Here is a 27,327-nt window from a genome sequence, read left to right on the forward strand (position 1 = left end):
CTCTTGTCTAAATGCATTCAATTTTAAAAGAACAGTTGTAAAGTCGTGAACTTGACATCTTTACACTTGAATGTGCATAATTACACAGTGCTCTTTTTCCTGTGCCGACTTCAATCTAGGCTGTGTGTGTATGAGAAGCATAATTTACCACTTGGCAAGAATAAAGGCACCTTTGCTGTCTTCCCCTTTTCTTTTCTTTAAGCTGTTACTACATGTATGGTTATGTCCCTAGGGAGAGGTGGGAAAAGATGTCTTTGCTCTCAGTCCATTTCTCAAGGGGATATCAATACGCACAAGGATCCTATTTACATTGTAATTGGTTTCTGGCTGTCTGGTACAGCTGTTTCAACTTAAACCCAAGACAGTCGCTATGGAGATGGTTGACTTGAAATAGGTCAAGTTAAGTCCTTTTCTCCCTGGATATGAGGGAGTGCTGTAACTCAGCTAGAAATGTCTCAGTTGAACAGAATATATGTAGATGGGCAACCACATTCCCCACCCCCCCAACACCCAAATTTCTCTTTTTAGGCTGAGGCTTGTCACATATGCTAGTCCGATCATGTTGCTGCTGTGAATCTGGAAACAACACACCTGAAGACTATTTCTGTTAAAGAAAAGGAATGAGAGATGTCATAATTTGCAACGTAACCTTGAATTAACTGGCTCATATGACTCTCAAAAGGTGCTTATTTCATAAGTTCCTAGACATAGTAGAATAGCATTTATTTTCAAGACATGACCAGGCGTTCAAGAACAGTTTTTAAAAACATGGAGTTGAGGGGGACCTTCAAGATGGCAGAGGAGTAAGACGTGGAGATCACCTTCCTCCCCACAAATATATCAGAGATACATCTACATGTGGAACAACTCCTACAAAACATCTACTGAACGCTGGCAGAAGACCTCAGACCTCCCAAAAGGCAAGAAACTCCCCACGTGTCTGGGGAAGGCAAAAGAAAAATGAAAAAACAGACAAAAAACAGGGACAGCACCTGCACCTCTGGGAGGGAGCTGTAAAGGAGGAAAAGCTTCCACACACTAGGAAGCCCCTTAATTGGTGGAGACGGGGGGTGGTGGGGTGGGGAGCTTCAGAGCCACGGAGGATAGTGCAGCAACAGGGGTGCAGAGGGCAAAGCGGAGAGATTCCCGCACAAAGGATCGGTGCCGACCAGCACTCACCAGACCGAGAGGCTTGTCTGCTTACCCACTGGGGCAGGTGGGGGCTGGGAGCTGAGGCTCATGCTTTGGAGGTCAAATCCCAGGGAGAGGACTGGGGTTGGCTGCATGAACACAGCCTGCAGGGGGCTAGTGCACCACAGCTAGCCGGGAGGGAGTCCGGGAAAAAGTCTGGAGCTGCTGAAGAGGCAAGAGACAGTTGTTTCCAGGTGCGTGAGAAGAGGGGATTCAGAGCACCACCTAAAGGAGCTCTGGAGACGGGCACGAGCCACAGCTATCAGCATGGACCCCAGAGACGGGCATGAAGTGCTAAGGCTGCTGTTGCAGCCAGCAAGCCTGTGTGCAAGCACAGGTTACTATCCACACCTCTCCTCCCGGGAGCCTGTGCAGCACACCACTGCCAGGGTCCCGGGATCCAGGGACAACTTCCCTGGGAGAACACACAGCGTACCTCAGGCTGTTGCAACATTATGGCAGTCTCTGCTGCCGCAGGCTTGCCCCACATTCCATACCCCTCGCTCACCCTGGTCTGAGTGAGCCAGAGCCCCCTAATCAGCTGCTCCTTTAACCCCGACCTGTCTGGGCAAAGAACAGACGCCCTCAGGTGACCTACATGCAGAGTTGAGGCCAAATCCAAAGCTGAACCCCAGGAGCTGTGCGAACAAAGAAGAGAAAGGGAAATCTCTCCCAGCAGCCTCAGGAGCAGCAGATTAAATCTCCACAATCAACTTGATGTACCCTACATCTGTGGAATACGTGAATAGACAACAAATCATCCCAACTTGAGGTGGTGGACTTTGGGAGCAACTGTGGACTTGTGGTTTGCTTTCTGCATCTAATTTGTTCCTGGTTTTATGTTTGTCTTAGTTTAGTATTTAGAGTTTATTATCATTGGTAGATTTGTTTATTGATTTGGTAGGTCTCTTATTTTTATATATACATATATATATATTTTTTTTCTCTTTTTGTGAGTGTGTATGTCTATGCTTATTTGTGTGATTTTGTCTGTGTAGCTTTTCTTTTACCATTTTTCCTAGCGTTCTGTCTGTCCTTTTTCTTTTTTTTTTTCTAAGTATAGTTTTTAGCACTTGTTATTGGTGGATTTGTTTTTTGGTTTGGTTGCTCCCTTCTTTCTTTCTTTCTTGTGTTCTTTTTTTTATTACTTTTTAATTTTTTTATTTTTAATAATTTAAAAAAATTTTAATTTTAATAACTTTACTTTATTTTTCTTTCTTTTTTTCTCCCTTTTCTTCTGAGCCATTTGGCTGACAGGAGCTTGGTGCTCTGGCCAGGTGTCAGGCCTGTGCCTCTGAGGTAGGAGAGCCGAGTTCAGGACACTGGTCTACCAGAGACCTCCCAGCTCCATGTAATATCAAACAGCAAAAGCTCTCCCAGAGATCTCCATCTCATGGCTAAGACCCAGCTCCCCTCAATAACCAGCAAGCTACAGTGCTGGACACCATCTGCCAAACAACTAGCAAGACAGGAACACAACCCCACCCGTTAGCAGAGAGGCTGCCTAAAATCATAATAAGGTCACAGACACCCCAAAACACACCACTGAACGTTGTACTGTCCAACAGAAAGACAAGATCCAGCCTCATCCACCAGAACACAGGCACTAGTCCCCTCCACCAGGAAGCCTACACAGCCCACTGAACCAACGTTAGCCACTGGGGGCGGACATAAAAAACAATGGGAACTATGAACCTGCAGCCTGCGAAAAGGAGACCTCAAACACAGTAAGTTAAGCAAAATGAGAAGACAGAGGAACACACAGCAGATGAAGGAGCAAGATAAAAACCCACCAGACCTAACAAATGAAGAGGAAATAGGCAGTCTACCTGAAAAAGAATTCAGAGTAATGATAGTAAAGATGATCCAAAATATTGGAAATAGAATGGAGAAAATACAAGAAATGTTTAATGACAATGTAGAAGAACTAAAGAGCAAACAAACAATGATGAACAACACAATAAATGAAATTAAAACTTCTCTAGAAGGAATCAATAGCAGAATAACTGAGGGCGAAGAACGGATAAGTGACCTGGAAGATAAAATAGTGGAAATAACTACTGCAGAGCAAAATAAAGAAAAAAGAATGAAAAGAATTGAGGACAGTCTCAGAGACCTCTGGGACAACATTAAATGCACCAACATTCGAATTATAGGGGTCCCAGAAGAAGAAGAGAAAAAGAAAGGGACTGAGAAAATATTTGAAGAGATTATAGTTGAAAAGTTCCCTAATATGGGAAAGGAAGCAGTCAGTCAAGTCCAGGACATGCAGAGAGTCCCATACAGGGTAAATCCAAAGAGAAACACGCCAAGACACATATTAGTCAAACTATCAAACATTAAATACAAAGAAAAAATATTAAAAGCAGCAGGGAAAAACAACAAATAACATGCAAGAGAATCCCCATAATATTAACAGCTGATCTTTCAGCAGAAACTCTGCAAGCCAGAAGGGAGTGGCAGGACATATTTAAAGTGATGAAAGGGAAAAACCTACAACCAAGATTACTCTACCCAGCAAGGATCTCATTCAGATTCGACGGAGAAATTAAAACCTTTACAGACAAGCAGAAGCTAAGAGAATTCAGCACCACCAAACCAGCTTTACAACAAATGCTAAAGGAACTACTCTAGGCAGGAAACACAAGAGAAGGAAGAAGACCTACAATAACAAACTGAAAACAATTAAGAAAATGGTAATAGGAACACACATGTCAATAACTACCTTAAATGTAAATGGATTAAATGCTCCAACCAAAAGACATAGACTGGCTGAAGGGATACAAAAACAAGACCCATATATATGCTGTCTACAAGAGACCCACTTCAGACCTAGGGACACATTCAGACTGAAGTGAGGGGATGGAAAAAGATATTCCATGCAAATGGAAAGCAAAAGAAAGCTGGAGTAGCAATTCTCATATCAGACAAAATACACTTTAAATTAAAGACTATTACAAGAGACAAAAAAGGACACTATATAATGATCAAGGGATCAATCCAAGAAGAAGATATAACAACTGTAAATATTTATGCATCCAACATAGGAGCACCTCAATACATAAGGCAAATACTAACAGCCATAAAAGGGGAAATCAAAAGTAATACAATCATAATACTGGGGGACTTTAACACCCCACTTTCACCAATGGACAGCTCATCCAAAATGAACATCAATAAGGAAACACAAGCTTTAAATGATACATTAAACAAGATGGACTTAATTGATATTTATAGGACATTCCATCCAAAAACAACAGAACACACTTTCTCCTCAAGTGTTCATGGAACATGCTCCAGGATAGGTCATATCTTGGGTCACAAATTAAGCCTTGGTAAATTTAAGAAAATTGAAGTTATATCAAGTATCTTTTCCGTCCACAACACTATGAAACTAGATATCAATTACAGGAAAAAAATCTGTACAAAACACGAACACATGGAGGCTAAACAATACACTACTTAATAACCAAGATATCACTGAAGAAATCAAAGAGGAAATCGGACAATACCTAGAAACAAATGACAATGGAAACATGATGGCCCAAAACCTATGGGATGCAGCAAAGGCAGTTCTAAGAGGGAAGTTTATAGCAATACAATCCTACCTGCTTTTGCACAGCAAAGGAAAACGTAAACAAGGAGAAACGGCAACCCTCAGAATGGGAGAAAATATTTGCAAATGAAGCAACTGACAGAGGATTAATGTCCGAAATTTACAAGCAGCTCATGTAGCTCCATATCAAAAAAACAAACAACCCAATCCAAAAATGGGCAGAAGACCTAAATAGACATTTCTCCAAAGAAGATGTACAGATTGCCAACAAACACATGAAAGGATGCTCAACATCACTAATCATTAGAGAAATGCAAATCAAAACTACAATGAGGTATCACCTCACGCCAGTCAGAATGGCCATCATCAAAAAATCTACAAACAGTAAATGCCAGAGAGGGTGTGGAGAAAAGGGAACACTCTTGCACTGTTCGTGGGAATGTAAACTGATACAGCCACTATGGAGAACAGTATGGAGGTTCCTTAAAAAACTAAAAAGAGAACTACCATACGACCTAGCAATCCCACTCCTGGGCATATACCCTCAGAAAACCATAATTCAAAAAGAGTCATGTACCACAGTGTTCATTGCAGCTCTATTTACAATAGCCAGGATATGTAAGCAATCTAAGTGTCCATCAACAGATGAATGGATAAAGAAGATGTGGCCCATATATACAATGGAATATTACTCAGCCATAAAAAGAAACGAAATTGAGTTATTTGTAGTGAGGTGGATGGACGTTGAGTCTGTCATACAGAGTGAAGTAAGTCAGAAAGAGAAAAACAAATACCTTATGCTAACACGTGTATTTGGAATCTAAAAAAGAAAATGGTTCTGAAGAACCTATGGGCAGGACAGGAATAAAGACGCAAATGTAGAGAATGAACTTGAGGACAGGGGGAGGGGAAACGGTAAGCTGGGACGAAGTGAGAGAGTGGCATGGACATTATACACTACCAAATGTAAAATAGATGGCTAGTGGGAAGTAGCCACATAGCACTGGGAGATCAGCTCGGTGCTTTGTGACCTCCTAGTGGTGGGATAGGGAGGGTGGGAGGGAGACTCAAGAGGGAGGAGATATTGGGATATATGTTTATGTATAGCTGATTCACTATGTTATAAAGCAGAAACTAACACACCATTGTAAAGCAATTATACTCAAATAAAGATGCTAATAAATAAATAAAAACATGGAGTTAACAGTGATATTTGGAAGAAGGCACCTGGTGACACTTGATGGGATTTGCCATTAGTTTGGCCAGAAAGCATGGCTTTCCCAGGAAAACTTGGCTATGTTCTGTTGTGGGTGACTTTGGTTACTTACCTTTCCTTCTTCATGTGTCCTATGTGGAAATGGTTCCTGACTCTGCATCTGACCATTACAATGGGGACTTACAGTCTTTCTGACAGGTGGCGATGCCGTTAGGTTCCCTTATAGGACCCGTAGCTTTGTCTTGTTTGGGGCATGGTGAATATGGGTACAGTTTTGGTTGTCATAGTTGGGTTGCGCGTAGGATGTTACTGGCATCTAGTGGGGAGGGGTCTGCGATGCGGCTGAGCATCCTACAACGCACGGGACAGCACCCCTCCAACAAGGAATTATGTGGCCTAATAAGTCAGTAGTGCTGCGGTGGTCTGTTTTCGATGGGTTGCTAAGAAATGTGAAAGATTTCATTCAAGAGTGATAGTGGGAGAAATGAAAAGCAGATATCTAGAAGGAGAGGCAAGTGTGTGTATATGACAGGGAGGAAGTTGAGTAGGAGCTATAGAAGTGATGTGTGTAAGGTGGTACCCAGACCCACCAATTTGAGTTTTGTAGATATTTTTGGAAGAAAATAAAATGCCTAGGTTCACACTTTGTATCCTGCTTTGTGTAGTTAACCATGTAAGATAAATATGTGCAATAAATAATTGAAAAACTCTCAATATACCGACTGTCTTAAGTCATACTCAGAGGATTCTGGGAGTTGAAGATCCCCTTTAGGAATTAGGCTTAGCTCCAGGCAGATAGTAGGTGCTCAGTAAATATTTGCAACCAGAGTGAGTTAAGGGGAAGAGGAGAGGGAAAGGGAATGGACTCATAGGCCACTGGAGCAGCTGCCCTGGGTCTACCGCACACAAGCCAACTCCATGGAAGTTCCCTGTTGAAGAAGGTTGGGAACCGTGGAGGACTTCTGCCATTAAGGCTTGTGTTCAGCTGTCTTTACTAAAGCTGTGCCTGTGTCTACCCTGGGATCCAGCAGTTCCACTCCACAGTATGCAATCAGCAGAAATGCTTATGCATATTTACTAAGTCATGAGCTTTCAAGAATGTTCACAGAAGTAGTACCATTCATAGTAGCCCAAACTGGAAGCTACCCAAATGCCCATCAGTAATAGAATAGATAAATAAATTTATTTAAAAAATTGCTAATGGACTTGAGGACATGGGGAGGGGAAAGGGTAAGCTGGGATGAAGTGAGAGAGTGGCATGGACATATATACATTACCAAATGTAAAATAGGTAGCTAGTGGGAAGCAGCCGCATAGCACAGGGAGATCAGCTCCGTGCTTTGTGTCCACCTAGAGGGGTGGGATAGGGAGGGTGGGAGGGAGACGCAAGAGGGAGGAGATATGGGGATATATGTATATGTATAGCTGATTCACTTTGTTATACAGCAGAAACTAACACACCATTGTGTTAGCAATTATACGCCAATAAAGATGTTAAAAAAATTGCTAATGATGAAATATTTCAAAGCACAATAGGGTATAAGAAAAATAGGCATTCTAGTTCCTACCACCCAGATTTAATGAAGGTTAACATTTTTCCTGTTTGTTTTTTTTTCTTCTTCTTCTTCTCTTTTTTTAAAATTTTTTAGTTTTTATTTGAGAAATAGAACCTTCTGGTGGCCTTAGTGTTGGGGGTGGGGTAGAGGTGGGTGAGTGATGTAAAGATACTGGAATGTAAGAGTGGGATGACCTGGGCTTTCTCTGCAGGTCTTCCCTTGACATGGAATGAGTTACCTGTCACTGGCACCTAAACATCAAGCAGAGTAGTCAGCGAGAACATCTCCCCATTAAAGATTCCGCAGTACCACAGAAGGAATAGGAAGAAGCCATGCCTTTCACCTCTCCTGCTCTCTGAAAAATAAAACACTTTGCAGTAGTGTCCTTTAAGGACACAATGCCTCTTTCGTTGAAATATAAAAGAATTTGGCTTTTTCCATCAAATTGTGATTGGAATACCATGAATGTTTTGATTGCGCTGATGTGAAAAAAGAACAAGACAGGGTTTGGTGTTTTCAGTGATTGCTGTAATTGTTAGCAGGAACACATTCCCTCTTCTCTTCCACTCAGGCTGGCTCATCAGGACGCAGAGGATTGAGAGTAACATTGTCATGGGGATAACCTTGAGTCTGCTCTGGTTTATATTAGAAGAAACATTTGCAAACTTCTTTACTTAGTATTAGCATCATTGATGATGGTAATTTTTTTGTAACTCTCTTCCTGTCATGAGGCCCCTAGTTGAGACTGGTTCCCTTTACTGAGTGCTTGCTAAGTGCTAGGCATAGTCCTAAGCCCTGTGTGTATGTTCTGTTTCCTCCTGGTAATAACCCCTGAGGTAGGCATTGTTACTGTCTTCACCTACAAATGAGAAAACAGGTGTGGGGAGGTTGATTAGGTTACCAGGGGTCACCGCAGGAGTGGCAGAGCCATGAGTCACATCTCATTTTGCCTGACTCCAAAGCCACGTTCTCAATCAGTCACTAAATGAGGGCCACTTGATATTGGTATTTGGGTTAACAGAACTGTAAAGTAGGAGGTAAGGTTCTGGGAACAGGAGCTGGGCTGACCACTTCCCAGTCCTATCTAATGCAGCCTCCTTTGAGTCTGAGGTAGGTGAGGCAGGCGGGCCTGCTCCCATTTCACAGATGAGGACTCTGGGGCCAGGCAAGCAGTGAACTTGCCCAGAGCCATACAACTATTGTTGGGCTGGATATTAACCAGGGTCTTTTGAAAACACACTCCAGCTCTTTATGCTATGCTTCAGCTTGGTCTCTGGCTACCTTGGTTGACCTTCAGCCCGGTGCTTAACTGTAAGATTAATGCTGTTTCACCATCTTTTAAATAGGAGGAGTACTACCTGTCTCACTTGTTAGAGATTATAGAGGGTTAGCTAGCAGTGTGTCTTTTAAAATTCTTGGAGACACACACCATTTAGATACGTATTTATTTAATCACTGTGGTGCTTTATGATGGGAGATAATGCTTTTGTTTTTTTTGGCCACAGCGTGTGGCTTGCTGGATCTTAGTTCCCCAACCAGGGATTGAACCTGGACCACAGCAGTGAAACATCGAGTCCTAACCAGTGGACCGCCAGAGAATTCCCGAGATAATGCTTATTTGTTAGATTTAGTTACATATAAATCTTTATTTTTGATATTCTGGTAAATGGTAAGTCAACTGGAAGTTGAAGACCTTAAGAGAGATATTTTTCTGCACAGACTGAGTCAGTGTTTTTCTAGAGGCATCGTAGCTAACCTCAGCTTATTCTGGGTTGCTTTGAGGTGGCAGCGGCTCCCTGGTGGTTACCTGTTAAAGGCGCTAACTGGAGACACCCAGAAGGGCCCGACTCTACTGTCCTGCACAGGTGAGGCTGGTGGGTCTTTCCCCAGATGACATGTTTCATTCCAAAATAGGTTCCTATGCTGTTGAAAAGAAACTCAGTGGCCATCTTGTATAAAAGAGTGAGTATGACAAACTCTACTGACTTGGTCGGTAGGAAAATAGGATGGCAGGAAATACTGTATGTACAGACCCAAACATAGCACCTAGCTCACAGAGAGCTCTTAATAAGTGGCCTTCCTCCTCCCTCATTTGGCCTGTCAGAGGGTTCCCTCTTGGAGATTTTTTCCCCCTTTGACAGGCCTATTACAAATCTCATGACATGTTTAACCTTTACAACTTGTCTGTTTGCTCTCCCTCATGAGTGGGTCATTGTGAGGAAGGAGACCATCTGTCTTACAGATAAGTGGTGGTGTCCTGCCAGGTGACCGCGGTAGAAGCTCATCCCTTGGGTTTAGGACTCATGTTGTCTCCAGTCCTGGACTGACATACTTTGAAGCCACCGTCTGACCGAAAAACCACAGAGCTGCAAGTCGGTCAGCAAGTCTCCAGGGTGGCAAAGAAATAATTATCTCAAGCAAAAATGGATAGCACTTTAAGCCCTGAAGACGCAGAAAGGTTTGGGTCAGGACTCAGCATCTCAACAGCCCAAGAAAACTGTTCTCCTAACCCAATTTTTCAGATGGGATTTTCGAGCTTCTATTTTTGACAACATTCCCGGTTATTGACCTCATTGTCAGGAATCTGGAAGTACATGAAGTTCAGCTTTAGGGATATAGCCCCTTGAAAACGTCAGAAATCTTTCAAAGCCTGAGGTGGTAGCCTCTGTGGTAGAAATAGGCCATGAGGTGGAAAGTTGTAGGATTCTTGGGTACCTCAGGTTGACGGCCTCTTAGGTCCCAATTATTATCTTCTTTCCTGAATTTAATAGTAGAAGAAAAAGTGAAGGGTAGAAGGAAAAGTGAGAGTGGAATGTATTATATCCACTGAGTGAGTCCTTCTTCTGAGAAAAGTGCATGTCTTAATATCAGTGTTGAAAACAGTGACTGGCATGTAATAGGTACTCAATAAACGCTTTTAAAGAATAAGTGAAAGTTGTGTAATTACTGTAGGGAATTCAAAGATGCTTAAGAAATAGCCTAGGAATGTAGAGTCCACCTGAGAAAGAGTGAGTAGGGAATTAAAGTTATCTGGTGCTGGGTAAATATGTTTATTCCCTTACTCCCAAACTTTCCCCCTAACCTTCCCTACCCCTCTATACCTTTAGAAAAAATAAAGATTTATTTGGAATCTGCTAGATTCCTCACTTGCTAGAGTGAGGCACATATAGCTGACTCATCTATAGCAGAAAGAGACAAAGTTTAAGGCCAAGTATCACAGATTGGATTCTCTGGAAACAGATGCTTAGATAGAGCTTGGTGTGAAGAATATTTGTATAAGGGGATCCACACCTGTGGAAGGGATGGGGAGGAAACAGGATTGGGCAGAGGGAGAAGCCAAGACTACAGTGCAGGTCCAGGACATCCCACCCAGTCCTTGGGGCTCTGGGGTATAAATGACGCACGTAGGATTTAGCTATGGTGAACTCACACGGCTGCGCCTTTATGCCTCTGCCGTGGTTGGTCCTCGCTGGCTGTAAGGCGGCTCTTTGCAGCTCTCCTAAAGGAGCCGAGAGCTGGAAGCTTCTGCTGATGCCACGCCCAGCAGCTGGAAAATCATTCCTTCCTCATAGGGGGATCTGGCTGGTGCGTCTCCACACCTACTGCTCCAAGTGAGATTCTCTGGGGGTCCAGGCCTGCATGCAAAGTGAAGAAATGTTTTGAGTCTTGTTCCAAGCGGGATCATAACCTCTTTGGGAGCCTTGGATGTCAGAAACCCGTGGTAGAGGGTGACAGATGTGACCCGGCTGGGGCTGGATTTGGGGACCAGGCTCACCTCAGCATCACAGATTGAGGTGAAGGTGCTGATGGGCACTTTGCTGAAGCCGGTCCTGCTGGTTCCTGTTCCTGTTCCTGTTCTAGTTCCTGCCCTGCTCACTCTGCTCTCGCTGTTCCCCAGGCCAGATCACCCGGTTCTTCACGTCTCCTGGAACGATGCCGTCGCCTACTGCACATGGGCCGGGAAGCGGTTGCCCACGGAAGCCGAGTGGGAGTACAGCTGTCGAGGAGGCCTGCAAAATAGGTACTTGGAGGGTCTCGTCTTTGCCTAACAGTATGTGGACCTTTTTCTAAATCTACGGAACTTACTTTGGCTGGACAGTTGATTTAAAACCACAGCCAGATCGCAGCTTACTCCTGCTGGGCTTTCTTCCTGCCCGTGAAGTTACTTAGGAAACATGGATGCAGGAATCACCACCCCCTGACAGTCTCCCAAAGCCATGTGTGTGGTGAGGTGGGCTACGGCAATTGAGCCCCCATCCCCGTGTCACATAGTCCTCCTTAGAGCCTCCTGGCAGGCTGCCTTGCTTTTTGGATTTTCTTATTTTAGGCATCTCCTGAAGCAGCAATATATCTTTTGCTTCCAGAGCCATGAGACAGAAAACTCATGTTTGGGTCACATCTAGGAAAGGCTCCTTAAAATAACGAAGGCTTTATAAAAAAGTGCGGTGTGATGTTGCCTGATCATGCTTCCATATAAGTCCAGGATGATGTCTGCTTTCCCAGCCTCCTATAAGCCCTTCTTTTAGTTCTGTGATTTATTTCAGGCCTCCTGAGTCCTCGGGAGAGACCAAGGTTGTTGTGAACTTGACGTGAACTGGTTGTGCGGAAGTTAAAAAAAAATCCTGATTAAAAGCTTTATGTATTTTTTTTTTTTTAAAAATAGCTCACTCGGAACAAGCAAGCAATGTTCTCTCTTTCACTGCCTTCCTCCTCTTGACTTTCGTCCAGAAGCCTGTGTCTGTTTGACAGGCTGATGCCTGTGTCTCTTCTGACAGACTCTTCCCCTGGGGCAACAGACTGCAGCCGAAGGGCCAACATTATGCCAACATTTGGCAGGGCGAGTTTCCTGTGACCAACACCGGAGAGGACGGCTTTCGAGGGACTGCGCCTGTGAGTAGCGAGGCTTGTGACGGATGGCGGCGGCTGCAGCGCACCGAGAAACCACCAGCAATGAGTGAAAGCGCTGCTCGCTCTCTGCCCCACGTGCTGCCCCCTTCCTGCCTCCGTCCACCACCGCACGTAGCAAATACTAATAATTAACCAGACGTTCTTTTTCTGTAACACCTTTTTCCTTCCGATTCCATAACACTTGTTGTGGAAACTTTGAAAAAACAAGAAGTGTACACAGGAGAAAATTGAAAGGATCTGGAATCCTACCACCCACAGATAGGTAACCCCTGTTAACGTTTAGGTGCATTTCCCCCCATTCGTCTCCTATGTTGATGATGCTCCTAATGGCTAGTAGTTAGTGAGCACTTGCAGAGTGCCAGGGATGTTGCTGAGCCATTTGCATGAATTATCTCATTTAATGTCTCTTCAGCTCTGTAAGGTAGGTACTGTTATCCCCATTTTCCAGGTGAGCATTCTGAGGCACACAGAGGTTAACTAACTTGCCCAAGGTTATACAGCTGGAAAGCAGCACAGCTGGGATTTGAACCAGGTCGGTTTGTTTTCAAAGGCCATGCTCTTAACTACCATAGATGCCAGCATAAATGTTTCTGGTGTATATGTGCCTATATATTTTTTACATATTGCTTTTGGGTCATACTATAATATTTAAAATCCTACTGTTTTTCCCTGTGTAATATCAGCAACATTTTATCTGTCATTAGCAGTTCTTCACAAATACATGTCTTTTAGCAGCTGGATAACTTGTCATTTGAATGAACCCTAATTTATTTACCTCTTATTTTTGCAAATTTATATCTGTTTTTCTGCTAAACAACAATGAACATCTTATGCATAGATATTAAATTGTATCTCTGATGATTTTTTAAAACATTATTATTGGAATATAGTTGATTTACAATGTTGTGTTAGTTTCTGCTATACAGCAGAGTGAATCAATTATACATATATATATATCCACTCTTTTTTAGATTTGTTTTCCACGTAGGTCATTACAGAGTATTGAGAAGAGTTCCCTGTGCTATACAGTAGGTCCTTATTAGTCTGATGATTTTTTAAAAGATAGATTCCTAACAGTGAAATTAGTGAGTCAAAGACTAGAAAACTTTCTTCATAAGGGTTTCAGATATATATCCAAACTCTTTTCCAGACTGTGTATCGCAAGTTTCCCTCCATGAGTGTTCCTTTCTTTCTGCTCTTTTGTCAGCAAAACCATACATTAATGAAGCAATGTTAAAAGCATTTCGTTTTCTCTCTTTTTATTTTTTTAAACATCTTTATTGGAGTATAATTGCTTTACAATGGTGTGTTAGTTTCTGCTTTATAACATAGTGAATCAGCTATACATTTACATATATCCCCATATCACCTCCCTCTTGCATCTCTCTCCCACCCTCCCTATCCCACCCCTCTAGGTGAACACAAAGCACTGAGCTGATCTCCCTGTGCTATGTGGCTGCTTCCCACTAGCCATCTGTTTTACATTTGGTAGTGTATATATGTCCATGACACTCTCTCACTTCGTCACAGTTTACCCTTTCCCCTCCCCACGTCCTCAAGTCCATTCTCTACGTCTGCATCTTTATTCCAGTACTGCCCCTCGGTTTTTCAGAACCTTTTTTTTTTTTTTTAGATTCCATATATATATGTTAGCATACGGTATTTGTTTTTCTCTTTCTGACTTACTTCACTCTGTATGACAGACTTTACGTCCATCCATCTCACTAAAAATAACTCAGTTTTGTTCTTTTTTATGGCTGAGTAATATTCCATTGTATATATGTGCCACATCTTCTTTATCCGTTCATCTGTCGATGGACACTTAGGTTGCTTCCATGTCCTGGCTATTGGAAATAGAGCTGCATTGAACATGTGGTACATGACTCTTTTTGAATTATGGGTTTCTGAGGGTATATGCCCAGTAGTGGGATTGCTGGGTCATATGGTAGTTCTATTTATAGTTTTTTAAGGAACCTCCATACTGTTCTCCATAGTGGCTGTATCAGTTTACATTCCCACCAACAGTGCAAGAGGGTTCACTTTTTTCCACACCCTCTCCAGCATTTATTGTTTGTAGAGTTTTTTTTTTTACACCTTTATTGGAGTATAATTGCTTTACAATGGTGTGTTAGTTTCTGCTTTATAACAACGTGAATCAGTTATACATATACATATGTTCCCATATCTCTTCCCTCTTGCGTCTCCCTCCCTCCCTCCCTATCCCACCCCTCTAGGTGGTCACAAAGCTCAGAGCTGATCTCCCTGTGCTATGCGGCTGCTTCTCACTAGCTATTTATTTTACGTTTGGTAGTGTATATATGTCCATGACACTCTCTCGCTTTGTCACAGCTTACCCTTCTCCCTCCCCATATCCTTAAGTCCATTCTGTAGTAGGTCTGTGTCTTTATTCCTGTCTTACCCCTAGGTTCTTCATGACATTTTTTTTCTTAAATTCCATATATATGTGTTAGCATACGGTATTTGTCTTTCTCTTTCTGACTTACTTCACTTTGTATGACAGACTCTAGGTCCATCCACCTCATTACAAATAGCTCAATTTCGTTTCTTTTTATGGCTGAGTAATATTCCATTGTATATATGTGCCACATCTTCTTTATCCATTCATCCAATGATGGACACTTAGGTTGTTTCTATCTCCTGGCTATTTTAAATAGAGCGGCAATGAACATTTTGGTGCATGACTCTTTTTGAATTATGGTTTTCTCAGGGTATATGACCAGTAGTGGGATTGCTGGGTCATATGGTAGTTGTATTTGTAGTTTTTAAAGGAACCTCCATACAGTTCTCCATAGTGGCTGTACCAGTTCACATTCCCACCAGCAGTGCAAGAGGGTTCCCTTTTCTCCACACCCTCTCCAGCATTTATTGTTTCTAGATTTTTTGATGATGGCCATTCTGACTGTTGTGAGATGATATCTCATTGTAGTTTTGATTTGCATTTCTCTCATGATTAATGATGTTGAGCATTCTTTCATGTTTTGTTGGCAGTCTGTATATCTTCTTTGGAGAAATGTCTATTTAGGTCTTCTGCCCATTTTTGGATTGGGTTGTTTGGTTTTTTGTTATTGAGCTGCATGAGCTGCTTATAAATTTTGGAAAATTAATCATTTGTCAGTTGCTTCATTTGCAAATATTTTCTCCCATTCTGAGGGTTATCTTTTGGTCTTGTTAATGGTTTCCTTTGCTGTGCAAAAGCTTTGAAGTTTCATTAGGTCCCATTTGTTTATTTTTGTTTTTATTTCCATTTCTCTAGGAGGTGGGTCAAAAAGGATCTTGTTGTGATTTATGTCATAGAGTGTTCTGCCTATATTTTCCTCTAAGAGTTTGATAGTTTCTGGCCTTAAATTTAGGTCTTTAATCCATTTTGAGCTTATTTTTGTGTGTGGTGTTAGGGAGTGATCTAATCTCATACTTTTACATGTACCTGTCCAGTTTTCCCAGCACCACTTATTGAAGAGGCTGTCTTTTCTCCACTGTACATTCCTGCCTCCTTTATCAAAGATAAGGTGACCATATGTGCGTGGGTTTATCTCTGGGCTTTCTATCCTGTTCGATTGATCTATCTTTCTGTTTTTGTGCCAGTACCATACTGTCTTGATTACTGTAGCTTTGTAGTATAGTCTGAAGTCCAGGAGCCTGATTCCTCCAGCTCCGTTTTTCGTTCTCAAGATTGCTTTGGCTATTCGGGGTCTTTTGTGTTTCCATACAAATTGTGAAATTTTTTGTTCTAGTTCTGTGAAAAATGCCAGTGGTAGTTTGATAGGGATTGCACTGAATCTGTAGATTGCTTTGGGTAGTAGAGTCATTTTCACAATGTTGATTCTTCCAATCGAAGAACATGGGTATATCTCTCCATCTATTTTTATCACCTTTAATTTCTTTCATCAGTGTCTTATAATTTTCTGCATACAGGTCTTTTGTCTCCTTAGGTAGGTTTATTCCTAGATATTTTATTCTTTTTGTTGCAATGGTAAGTGGCAGTATTTTCTTGATTTCACTTTCAGATTTTTCATCATTAGTGTATAGGAATGCCAGAGATTTCTGTGCATTAATTTTGTATCCTGCTACTTTACCAAATTCATTGATTAGTTCTAGTAGTTTTCTGGTAGCATCTTTAGGATTCTCTATGTATAGTATCATGTCATCTGCAAGCAGTGACAGCTTTACTTCTTCTTTTCCGATTTGGATTCCTTTTATTTCCTTTTCTTCTCTGATTGCTGTGGCTAAAACTTCCAAAACTATGTTGAATAAGAGTGGTGAGAGTGGGCAACCTTGTCTTGTTCCTGATCTTAGTGGAAATGGTTTCAGTTTTTCACCATTGAGGAAGATGTTGGCTGTGGATTTGTCATATATGGCCTTTATTATGTTGAGGAAATTTCCCTCTGTGCCTACTTTCTGCAGAGTTTTTATCATAAATTGGTGTTGGATTTTGTCAAAAGCTTTTTCTTCATCTATTGAGATGATCCTATGGTTTTTCTCCTTCAATTTGTGAATCTGGTGTATCACGTTGATTGATTTGCGTATATTGAAGAATCCTTGCATTCCTGGAATAAACCCCACTTGATCATGGTGTATGATCCTTTTAATGTGCTGTTTGATTCTGTTTGCTAGTATTTTATTGAGGATTTTTGCATCTATGTTCATCAGCGATACTGGCCTGTAGTTTTCTTTCTTTGTGACATCCTTGTCTGGTTTTGGTATCAGGGTGATGGTGGCCTCGTAGAATGAATTTGGGAGTGTTCCTCCCTCTGCTATATTTTGAAAGAATTTGAGAAGGATAGGTGTTAGCTCTTCTCTAAATGTTTGATAGAATTTGCCTGTGAAGCCATCTGGTCCTGGACTTTTGTTTCTTGGAAGATTTTTAATCACAGTTTCAATTTCAGTGCTTGTGATTGGTCTGTTCATATTTTCTATTTCTTCCTGATTCAGTCTCGGCAGGTTGTGCATTTCTAAGAATTTGTCCATTTCTTCCAGGTTGTCCATTTTATTGGCATAGAGTTGCTTGTAGTAATCTCACGTGATCTTTTGTATTTCTGCAGTGTCAGTTGTTACTTCCTCTTTTTCATTTCTAATTCTATTGATTTGAGTCTTCTCCCTTTTTTTCTTGATGAGTCTGGCTAATGATTTATCAATTTTGTTTATCTTCTCAAAGAACCAGCTTTTAGTTTTATTTATTTTTGCTATGATTTCCTTCATTTCTTTTTCATTTATTTCTTATCTGATTTTTATGATTTCTTTCCTTCTGCTAACTTTGGGGTTTTTTTGTTCTTCTTTCTCTAATTGCTTTAGGTGCAAGGTTAGATTGTTTATTCGAGATGTTTCCTGTTTCTTATGGTAGGATTGTATTGCTATAAACTTCCCTCTTAGAACTGCTTTTGCTGCATACCATAGGTTTTGGGTCGTCATGTCTCCATTGTCATTTGTTTCTAGGTATTTTTTGATTTCCTCTTTGATTTCTTCAGTGATCACTTCGTTATTAAGTAGTGTATTGTTTAGCCTCCATGTGTTTGTATTTTTTACAGATCTTTTCCTGTAATATCGAGTCTCAGAGCATTGTGGTCGGAAAAGATACTTGATACAATTTCAATTTTCTTAAATTTACCAAGGCTTAATTTGTGACCCAAGATATGATCTGTCCTGGAGAATGTTCCATGAGCACTTGAGAAAAATGTGTATTCTGTTGTTTTTGGATGGAATGTCCTTAAATATCAATTAAGTCCATCTTGTTTAATGTATCATTTAAAGCTTGTGTTTCCTTATTTATTTTTATTTGGATGATCTGTCCATTGGTGAAAGTGGGGTGTTAAAGTCCCCAACTATGAATGTGTTACTGTCCATTTCCCCTTTTATGGCTGTTAGTATTTGCCTTATGTATTGAGGTGCTCCTATGTTGGGTGCATAAATATTTACAATTGTTATATCTTCTTCTTGGATCGATCCCTTGATCATTATGTAGTGTCCTTCTTTGTCTCTTCTGATAGTCTTTATTTTAAAGTCTATTTTGTCTGATATGAGAATTGCTACTCCAGCTTTCTTTTGATTTCCATTTGCATGGAATATCTTTTTCCATCCCCTTACTTTCAGTCTGTATGTGTCTCTAGGTTTGAAGTGGGTCTCTTGTAGACAGTATATATATGGGTCTTGTTTTTGTATCCATTCAGGCAGTCTGTGTCTTTTGGTGGGAGCATTTAGTCCATTTACATTTAAGGGAATTATCAATATGTATGTTCCTATTCCCATTTTCTTAATTGTTTTGGGTTCGTTATTGTAGGTCTTTTCCTTCTCTTGTGTTTCTTGCCTAGAGAAGTTCCTTTAGCATTTGTTGTAAAGCTGGTTTGGTGGTGCTGAACTCTCTCTCCGTTTGCTTGTCTGTAAAGGTTTTAATTTCTCCATCAAATCTGAATGAGATCCTTGCTGGGTAGAGTAATCTTGGTTTCAGGTTTTTCTCCTTCATCACTTTATATTAGTCCTGCCAGTCCCTTCTGGCTTGCAGAGTTTGTGCTGAAAGATCAGCTGTTAACCTCATGGGGATTCCCTTGTGTGTTATTTGTTGTTTTTCCCTGCTGCTTTTAATATGTTTTCTTTGTATTTAATTTTTGACAGTTTGATTAATATGTGTCTTGGCGTATTTCTCCTTGGATTTATCCTGTATGGGACTCTCTGTGCTTCCTGGACTTGATTAACTATTTCCTTTCGCATATTAGGGAAGTTTTCAACTATAATCTCTTCAAATATTTTCTGAGTTCCTTTCCTTTCCTCTTCTTCTTCTGGAATCCCTATAATTCAAATGTTGGTGTGTTTAATGTTGTCCCAGAGGTCTCTGAGACTGTCCTCAGTTCTTTTCATTCTTTTTTCTTTATTCTGCTCTGCAGTAGTTATTTCCACTATTTTATCTTCCAGGTCACTTATCCGTTCTTCTGCCTCAGTTATTCTGCTATTGATCCCATCTAGAGTATTTTTAATTTCATTTATTGTGTTGTTCATCATTCCTTGTTTCATCTTTAGTTCTTCTACGTTCTTGTTAAATGTTTCTTGCACTTAGTCTATTCTTTTTCCAAGACTTTGGATCATCTTGACTATCATTATTCTGAATTCTTTTTCAGGTAGACTGCCTATTTCCTCTTCATTTGTTAGGTCTGGTGGGTTTTTATCTTGCTCCTTCATCTGCTGTGAGTTTTTCTGTCTTCTCCTTTTCTTATCTTACTGTTTTTGGGGTCTTGGGGTCTCCTTTTTGCAGGCTGCAGGTTCATAGTTCCCGTTGTTTTTGGTGTCTGTCCCCAGTGGCTAAAGTTGTTTCAGTGGGTTGTGTAAGCTTCCTGGTGGAGGGGACTAGTGCCTGTGTTCTGGTGGATGAGGCTGGATCTTGTCTTTCTGGTGGGCAGGTCCACGTCTGGTGGTGTGTTTTTGGGTGTCTGTGGACTTATTATGATTTTATGCAGCCTCTCTGCTAATGGGTGGGGTTTTGTTCCTGTCTTGCTAGTTGTTTGGCATAGGGTGTCCAGCACTGTAGCCTGCTGGTTGTTGTGTGAAGCTGGGTGCTGGTATAGAGATGGAGATCTCTGGGAGATTTTTGCTGTTTGATATTACGTGGAGCTGGGAGGTCTCTTGTGGACCACTGTCCTGAAGTTGGCTCTCCCACCTCAGATGCACAGCACTGACTTCTGGCTGCAGCACCAAGAGCCTTTCATCCACACGGCTCAGAATAAAAGGGACAAAAAGTAGAAAGAATGAAAGGAAGGAAGGAAGGAAGGAAGGAAGGAAGAAAGAAAGAAAGAAAGAAAGAAAGGAAGAAAGGAAGAAAGAAGGTATGGAGGGAGGGAGGGAGGGAGGAAGGAAGGAGGGAAGGAAGGAAAGAAAGAAAAAGAAAGAAGATAAAATAAAGTAAGATTAAATAAAGTTATTAAAATAAAAAATAATTGTTAAGAAAAAAATTTTTATTAAAAAGAAAAAAAAATGGACGGATAGAACCCTAGGATAAATGGTGGAAGCAAAGCTATACAGACAAAACTCACACAGAAGCATATACATACACACTCACAAAAAGAGGAAAAGGGGAAAAAGTAATAAATCTTGCTCTCAAAGTCCACCTCCTCAATTTGGGATGATTTGTAGTCTATTCATGTACTCCACAGTTGTAGGTACCTCAAGTTGACTGTGGAGTTTTAATCCACTGCTTCTGAGGCTGCTGGGAGAGATTTCCCTTTCTTTTCTTTGTTCTCACAGCACCCGTGGCTCAGCTTTGGATTTGGCCCCGCCTCTGCCTGTAGGTGGCCAGAGGGCGTCAGTTCTTCGCTCAGACAGGACGGGGTTAAAAGAGCAGCTGCTTCGGGGACTCTGGCTCACTCAGGCCGTGGGGAAGAGAGGGGTTTGGAGTGCGGGGCGAGCCCGCGGGGGCAGAGGCTGGCGTGACGTTGCACCAGCCTGAGGCGCGCTGTGCGTTCTCCCGGGGAAGTTGTCCCTGGATCCCAGGACCCTGGCAGTGGCGGGCTGCACAGGCTCCCCGGAAGGGGTGTGTGGATAGTGACCTGTGCTCGCACACAGGCTTCTTGGTGGCAGCAGCAGCAGCCTTAGCATCTCATGCCCGTCTCTGGGGTCCGCGCTTTTAGCCGCGGCTCACACCCGTCTCTGGAGCTCCTTTAAGCAGCGCTCTTAATCCCCTTTCCTTGTGCACCAGGAAACAAAGAGGGAAGAAAAAGTCTCTTGCCTCTTAGGCAGGTCCAGACTTTTCTCCGGACTCCCTCCCGGCTAGCCGTGGTGCACTAATCGCCTGCAGGCTGTGTTCACGCCGCCAACCCCAGTCCTCTCCCTGCGCTCCGACCGAAGCCCGAGCCTCAGCTCCCAGCCCTGCCCGCCCCGGCGGGTGAGCAGACAAGCCTGTCGGCCTGGTGAGTGCTGGTCGGCCCCTATCCTCTGCGGGAACCTCTCTGCTTTGCCCTCGGCATCCCTGTTGCTGTGCTCTCCTCCGTGGCTATGAAGCTTTCCCCCTCCGCCACCCGCAGTCTCCGCCCACGAAGGGGCTTCCTAGTGTGTGGAAAGGTTTCCTCCTTCACGGCTCCCTCGCACTGGTGTAGGTCCCGTCCCTATCCTTTTACCTCTGTTTATTCTTTTTCCCTACCCAGGTACGTGGGGACTTTCTTGCCTTTTGGAAGGTCTGAGGTCTTCTGCTGTCGTTCAGTAGGTGTTCTGTAGGAGTTGTTTCACGTGTAGATGTATTTCTGGTGTATCTGTGGGGAGGAAGGTGATCTCCGCGTCTTACTCTTCCGTCATCTTCCCTTCATCCGCCTGTTTGTAGATTTTTTGATGATGGCCATTCTGACTGGTGTGAGGTGATACCTCATTGTAGTTTTGATTTGCATTTCTCTAATGATTAGGGATTTTCAGCATTCTTTCATGTGTTTGTTGGCAGTCTGTATATATTCTTTGGAGAAATGTCTATTTAGGTCTTCTGCCCATTTTTGGATTGGGTTGTTTGGTTTTTTGTTATTGAGCTGCATGAGCTGCTTGTAAATTTTGGAGATTAATCCTTTGTCAGTTGCTTCATTTGCAAATATTTTCTCCTACTCTGAGGGTTGCCTTTTCTTCTTGTTTATGTTTTCCTTTGCAAAAGCTTTTAAGTTTCATTAGGTCCCATTTGTTTATTTTTGTTTTTATTTCCATTTCTCTAAGAGGTGGGTCAAAAAGGATATTGTTGTGATTTATGTCATAGAGTGTTCTGCCTTTGTTTTCCTCTAAGAGTTTGATAGTTTCTGGCCTTACATTTAGGTCTTTAATCCATTTGGAGTTTATTTTTGTGTATGGTGTTAGGGAGTGTTCTAATTTCATTCTTTTACATGTAGCTGTCCAGTTTTCCCAGCACCACTTATTGAAGAGGCTGTCTTTTCTCCATTGTATATTCTTACCTCCTTTATCAAAAATAAGGTGACCATAGGTGCATGGGTGTATGTGTGGGCTTTCTATCCTGTTCCATTGATCTATCTTTCTGTTTTTGTGCCAGTACCATACTGTCTTGATTACTGTAGCTTTGTAGTATAGTCTGAAGTCTAGGAGCCTGATTCCTCCAGCTCTATTTTTCTTTCTCAAGATTGCTTTGGCTATTCAGGGCCTTCTGTGTTTCCATACAAATTGTGAAATTTTTTGTTCTAGTTCTGTCAAAAATGACATTGGTAGTTTGATAGGGATTGCGTTGAATCTCTAGATTGCTTTGGGTAGTATAGTCCTTTTCACAATGTTGATTCTTCCAATCCAAAAACATGGTATATCTCTTCATCTGTTTATGTCATCTTTAATTTCTTTCATCAGTGTCTTATAGTTTTCTGCATACAGGTCTTTTGTCTCCTTAGGTAGGTTTATTCCTAGGTTTTTTTTTTTTTTTTTTTTTTTTTTTGCAGTACGCAGGCCTCTCACTGTTGTGGCCTCTCCCATTGCGGAGCACAGGCTCCGGACGTGCAGGCCCAGCAGCCATGGCTCAGGGACCCAGCCAGTCCGCGGCATGTGGGATCTTCCCGCACCAGGGCACGAACCCATGTCCCCTGCATCGGCAGGCGGACTCCCAACCACTGCGCCACCAGGGAAGCCCGTATTCCTAGGTATTTTATTCTTTTTGTTGCAGTGGTAAATGGGAGTGTTTTCTTGATTTCACTTTCAGATTTTTCATCATTAGTGTATAGAAATGCAAGAGATTTCTGTGCATTAATTTTGTATCCTGCTACTTTACCAAATTCATTGATTCGCTTGAGTAGTTTTCTGGTAGTGTCTTTAGGATTCTTTATGTATAGTATCATGTCATCTGCAAGCAGTGACAGCTTTACTTCTTCTTTTCCGATTTTATTTTTATTTCTTTTATTTCTTTTTCTTCTCTGATTGCTGTGGCTAAAACTTCCAAAAGTATGTTGAATAATAGGGGTGAGAGTGGGCAACCTTGTCTTGTTCCTGATCTTAGTGGAAATGGTTTCAGTTTTTCATCATTGAGAACGATGATGGCTGTGGGTTTGTCATATATGGCCTTTATTATGTTAAAGAAAGTTCCGTCTATGCCTACTTTGTGGAGGGTTTTTATCATAAATCAGTGTTGAATTTTGTCGAAAGCTTTTTCTGCATCTATTGAGATGATCGTATGGTTTTTATCCTTCAGTTAGTTAATATGGTTTATCACATTGACTGATTTGCATATATTGAAGAATCCTTGCATTCCTGGGATAAACCCCACTTGATCATGGTGCATGATCCTTTTAATGTGCTGTTGGATTCTGTTTGCTAGTATTTTATTGAGGATTTTTGCATCTGTGTTCATCAGTGATACTGGCCTGTAGTTTTCTTTCTTTGTGACATCTTTGTCTGGTGTTGGTATCAGGGTGCTGGTGGCCTCATAGAATGAATTTGGGAATGTTCCTCCCTCTGCTATATTTTGGAAGAGTTTGAAAAGGATAGGTGTCGTTTTCTCTTAACACAGTCAGGAAAGATGTCTTGTGGCGAGGAAGTAGCACCTTACTGGGTTTGTTGTTACAGAGAATAATTTTCTTTCAACAATCTTTCAAACAGTTGTCATTTTTAAAATATTTGTATTTTTGTTTCAGACAAATATGATTCTTCCAAAATTTATTTATGAATGTAGCACACATATGTTATTTGGAACATGACCAAATGATTCCAGAATTTCAACTGAAATAATAAACAAGTGAGAAAGACTGAGACACTGGAAAAGATGAAGGGTTAGGAGACACTTGACCTATGAGAACTTTAAAAATATTTTGAGCCATATAGTTGTTTTTTTTTTTTTTTTTTTGCAGAGTTAATGTAAAAAAAAAAGTTGCATGAGAATATGTTGCCCTTAAATAGGCACATAGGTGCATATGTGTGTGCTTCTAAAATTCTGTATATATGAGTTAGGTATATGATAAAGGTACCGACACAAACCAATGGGAACTGGATGTATTATTCAACAGGCAAAAGGCTAATCAGGCCATCTAGAAGTTGATTCTTCTCAAGTTTCCTTCAAGATCGCTTGTGCTCTCATGGGTGCATAATTTTTTAGTCAGTAAAATGAGTGATTAGAGACCTTGGGGTCTAAACTATCTCAACCTGTTCTCAACCATTTCCTGGGTAAGAAGCCCAGCCAGTATCTCATGGGCCACCTTTTGTCGGCAGAACCGAGCTGCAGGATGAACAGAATAAGGTGCCGGATGAGGTTGCTCATGACACCCCAGGAAAGATGATAGTTGGTGCAGAAGCTGGACAGTGGCCATCACGTGGTTTGAGAAGGGCCTCGGCAGCCTGGAGGTCCCTCTTCAATGGGAGTCTGTGTGAAGTAGGGCCACTGCCCTTAGTCTTGAAGCCTATGGCATGGGCTTCTGACGGACCACACAAATTATACTAGCACCTGCCAGTGTTCATAAAAGGCCATGAGAAGCTGAATTGGACAGTTATGAATATTTTACAGCACTTAATGGCTACAGAATTTCTTGTCATTATTTAAGCACATGAGCCTCCAAGGCAAATAGTCATTTATTCTCAAGTCAGTGCACCTTTTCAGAAAACACCAGTTTCCGTATAAAATAAGGATACTTTACAGATATTTCGAGTTGGAACATTTAACTGTGGGTTCAACAGATGTCTGTTTGGAGTATATTCAACAGAACTTACCTGAAGAAGTTGCCATAGAAGTTCCTAAGACAAAATTAGAACAGTTACCAGGAGCCCGCAAATAATCAATTTGAGAAACAGGACCTGTGGAGAAAAAAAGCAGCAAGTTATACAGAGGCCACTTCCCCCTGTGTTTGGAATCAGACTTGACAAGATCTATACCTTTAAATGGGGACTGTTTACCCAGAGAATTATCTCAAGTCCTCCTTAGCTGCCTTGTTGTGTCCACAGGCCCTGGTCAGTTGAGAGCAGGAATGGAACTTTAATGATAGGATGGACTACAGTGAAATAGCTCCCTCCCCTGCTATTTTATGTATTTTATTATTTTCACTCTGGTTGTAAACTGAGCAGACTATTCTGACCACAGTGAATTTGAAGAATTGGATTTGTATTTGGTTAGGCCTCTGTTGTACAGTTGTTAGTATGTTTTGGTTTTCATGCCTATCAGCTCATTCACCTGAAAATAAGCATGTTTGAAGTATTTCTCATGTACATTTGTCTTTTAATGAGCTTTCTGGAAGGAAGCTTTGGTTGGTGTGATTAATTTAACCATGAGCGTTTAAAATTTTTATACTCTCGTGGTAATTTTGGGGGTGGTGACCTCCTGATTTTACCTCACTTAAACGTCATATTGTTTAAAGAGGGAAAACCCCTCAGATCTTTGAGTAGATGCTCTTATTTCCTCATGTTATGGTTTAACCGCTCCAGACAGGCTAACTTCCTTGCCCAGTGGTTGCTGCGTGTTGGCACATAAAGGGGACCTCAGGCTGACTGACCTGAGAGCCCCTCCACTCGTCTGCTCTCTGAGCCTGAGAAATGATTCCTTCTTCCAGAACGTTCGTTCCATCTCACTTGCTCTTGCGTCCCTTGCTCCTTCCCTTCTTTCCCTGAAACAACTTATTTTCTCCTTTTCCTTCCTTCTCTTTCCAGCTGTTACTCTGTCTTGCTGTTCCTGATCATCTCCAAATTCTCTGGCCTTTCCTCCTTTACCGTCTCTCTGTCTTTTGAACTCTGACCTCAATTCCCACAAGGCACTTCTACCTTTGTTGAAGAGGGTTCACCTTCAGCCCGAAATCTCTCCCTCTTGGGAGTTCCTGCACCTTTTCTTTCATTATCTTACCTTACTCATCCCACCCTGCCTTTCAGGATTGGATTTTTAATTTTTGGTATCCTCCTCCTTTCTCCCTCATTAAAGCTCATTCATGTCTATGTTATCAAACCCTTCCTGCTTTCATTCGACACTCATGGAATTACTGAATGAAGCAATGAATAGGTACCACTGTTTCCATAATGAATGCTGAGTGAGGAAGCAGAGTGGTAAACGTTTTCAGCTTTCCACCTCGCCTGGATTAAGTTTTTTTTTCGGAGTAGCTTCATAACTTTGAAGTGCTCTGAATTGCCCAAGTGTGAGATGCTTCCATATTTATGTGTCAGTCTAAAACCTTCTGAAGCCAAGTAGAAGTGAATGGTATTCCTTTTAGTTCTATCTCATTAATTGGGAAAAAAAAACATGGATTTAAAAAAATACTTTAAAAAAAGAACCCCAAAGATAACAGTATTTTTTTCATTTAAAAAATAAAAGTTTTCTTCATGTATGAGAATTTCTATTACAATATGTTAGGAAAAATTTTGCGTCCCTAAAATAGCATAACTGTTCTGTACATATTTACTATTCAGTCAAAGATTTTTCTCTCCTCCTCCCCACCCTCCTTCTTACACAAGTGTTGCACTTTGGTACCATGTCTGTGACAGTATTATGTGGCAGACTGTATGGTCTGCCTTTGAAATGTGATCAAACTACTTGCTGAAGAGCCTGTGCAGCTTACCTCATACTTCCACGTGCCAGAGATTGCAAACCCTCTATGTATTACAAATACGCTCGGTAATGAATTCACATTTTCTTTATAAAAACAAGTCCCCTCAGTGTTGCGATGATAACGACTGAGGCGTAAAGATAAGCTGGTGAGTTGGAAGGGGCTGGTGGAGAGGATAGAATTGGCTTGGGGTCTCTCAGTGCTAAAAAGACATCATGGCCAGCAGAGCTCAGCTCTGATGACAAGACTGATTCCGGGTCTAATATGGTGTTCCTGTTATGCTTTTGAAGGTCTGAAGATGGTTTACCCCTCACTCCCCAGTCAGAAACAGATTTGACTTATGACCAGTACTAGTCTCTCTATTAGGAATAATTTCATTGACTGTCCTACTATGTAATGTGAACTCTTCTTAGGTTTCTAAACTCC

General features: G+C 41.6%; 1 protein-coding gene across 7 annotated transcripts in view; it reads left to right on the forward strand.

Moving 5' to 3' along the window:
- Nucleotides 1-27,327, forward strand: part of SUMF1 (sulfatase modifying factor 1) — a 111,620-nt gene that overhangs the window by 43,621 nt on the left and 40,672 nt on the right. For all 7 annotated transcript variants that reach the window (XR_009542716.1, XR_009542717.1, XM_060161327.1 and 4 more), the window contains 3 exons: nt 9,302-9,384; nt 11,418-11,540; nt 12,295-12,409. Coding sequence is in view for 5 of the 7 variants with exons in the window: in XM_060161327.1 (XP_060017310.1) it covers nt 9,302-9,384; nt 11,418-11,540; nt 12,295-12,409 (321 nt within the window). In the remaining 2 variants the exon portion in view is untranslated. The remainder of the gene's footprint in view (nt 1-9,301; nt 9,385-11,417; nt 11,541-12,294; nt 12,410-27,327) is intronic.

The sequence above is a fragment of the Lagenorhynchus albirostris genome, chromosome 10, assembly GCF_949774975.1.
Source record: "Lagenorhynchus albirostris chromosome 10, mLagAlb1.1, whole genome shotgun sequence".
NCBI classification, from domain to species: Eukaryota; Metazoa; Chordata; class Mammalia; order Artiodactyla; family Delphinidae; genus Lagenorhynchus; species Lagenorhynchus albirostris.